Source organism: Phoca vitulina, unplaced genomic scaffold, assembly GCF_004348235.1.
Source record: "Phoca vitulina isolate PV1807 unplaced genomic scaffold, GSC_HSeal_1.0 scaffold106, whole genome shotgun sequence".
NCBI classification, from domain to species: domain Eukaryota; kingdom Metazoa; phylum Chordata; class Mammalia; order Carnivora; family Phocidae; genus Phoca; species Phoca vitulina.
The window spans coordinates 847549-849189 of NW_022589809.1; the positions used below are offsets into that span (position 1 = coordinate 847549).

At 53.8% G+C, this 1641-nt stretch overlaps 1 protein-coding gene across 1 annotated transcript; it reads left to right on the top strand.

Moving 5' to 3' along the window:
* Positions 1–476: 476 nt before the first annotated feature.
* LOC116627946 (olfactory receptor 2B11) lies at positions 477–1433 on the top strand. Its single transcript, XM_032397924.1, has one exon. The coding sequence runs from the start codon at positions 477–479 to the stop codon at positions 1431–1433; it is 957 nt and encodes a 318-aa protein (XP_032253815.1).
* Positions 1434–1641: the final 208 nt, after the last annotated feature.

Genomic DNA, 1641 nt, shown 5'->3' on the forward strand with positions numbered 1-1641 from the left:
CTCCTACAACCACTTCCAAAAGGCAAAGCCATAAAGCCAAAGAAAGTGGTCAATTCCCTGCCAGTGAGTGTGTAGAGAGAAATCAAACGTTGTAACGGTGATGGGGCATAAAGCAGACTTTGACCAAACCAGAAGAAAATTCTTATTTATTTTTGATATGCTTTCACAAACTTCAAGCCGCTCTATCATCCCCAGAACTTTGCAAGTATTTTCTCCCCACGTGGCAGATGCAGAAATCAAAGTTCAGAAAGATTAAATGGCATAGTCAAGGTCACAGAGCAGGAGGCAGAGCAAAACACATGGGCAGCTGCTCTGCCTCCTGGTTCTGACTCCCCCATATCTCGGGGTCTCCATGGAGGTAAGACAGGATGCAACTCTCTGGGAAAGCTCAGGCACAGCCATGAGGAAGCCAACTAATTCTTGTTCTCAGGTTTCATTCACTTTGACTCATCACAGGCTCCAGAGAATGCCTCAGCATGAGAGGTGACAACCAGAGCTTCCTGGGGGATCCCCCTAAGGAATTCATCCTTCTAGGTGTTTCTGACAGGCCATGGCTGGAACTCCCCCTCTTTGTGGTCCTCCTGGTGTCCTACATTCTGGCCATGTTGGGGAACATCGCCATCATCCTGGTGTCCCGGCTGGATCCCCAGCTCCACAGCCCCATGTACATCTTTCTCGGCCACCTCTCCTTCCTGGACCTCTGCTACACCACCACCACAGTCCCACAGATGCTGGTCAACATGGGCAGCTCCAGGAAGACCATCAGCTACGGTGGCTGCACAGTGCAGTACGCCGTTTTCCACTGGCTGGGGTGCACTGAGTGCATCGTCTTGGCTGCCATGGCCCTGGACCGCTACGTGGCCATCTGTGAGCCGCTCCGGTATGCCGTGATCATGCCTCGCCCTCTCGGCCAGCAGCTCGTGGCTGTGGCCTGGCTCAGTGGCTTTGGCAACTCCCTAGTTCAGGTGGTGCTGACAGTGCAGTTGCGTTTCTGCGGGCGGCAGGTGCTGAACAACTTCTTCTGTGAGGTGCCAGCCATGATCAAGCTGTCGTGTGCAGACACCGCCGTGAACGATGCCACACTGGCTGTGCTGGTGGCCTTCTTTGTGCTGGTGCCCCTAGCTCTCATCCTTCTCTCCTACAGCTTCATTGCCTGCGCGGTGCTCAGGATCCAGTCCTCCAGGGGAAAGCACAAAGCCTTTGGGACCTGTTCCTCCCACCTTGTGGTGGTCTCCCTCTTCTACCTGCCTGCCATCTACATGTACCTGCAGCCCCCTTCCAGCTACTCCCAAGAGCAGGGCAAGTTTATCTCCCTCTTCTATTCCATAATCACCCCCACCCTCAACCCCTTCATCTACACCCTGAGGAATAAGGATGTGAAGGGAGCTCTGAGGAGACTCTTGTCAAGGACCTGGAGGTTCTGCAGGAGATGAGGCTCTGAGACGTGTCAGTCTCCATGGGTGACAGAAGCCTGGGCGAGCGTGTTGTGTGCTGAAGGAGTCGATACCCAAACAGCACAGGTGTTTTGAGAGATTCGAGAGCCCCCCAAGTCCCCATCCCAACGTTTCACCTTCTGTGTGGTCATGGTACCTAAAACCCCACCTCTCCCAATAGCTTTTGTTCTCAGGGGCCGTATGTTTT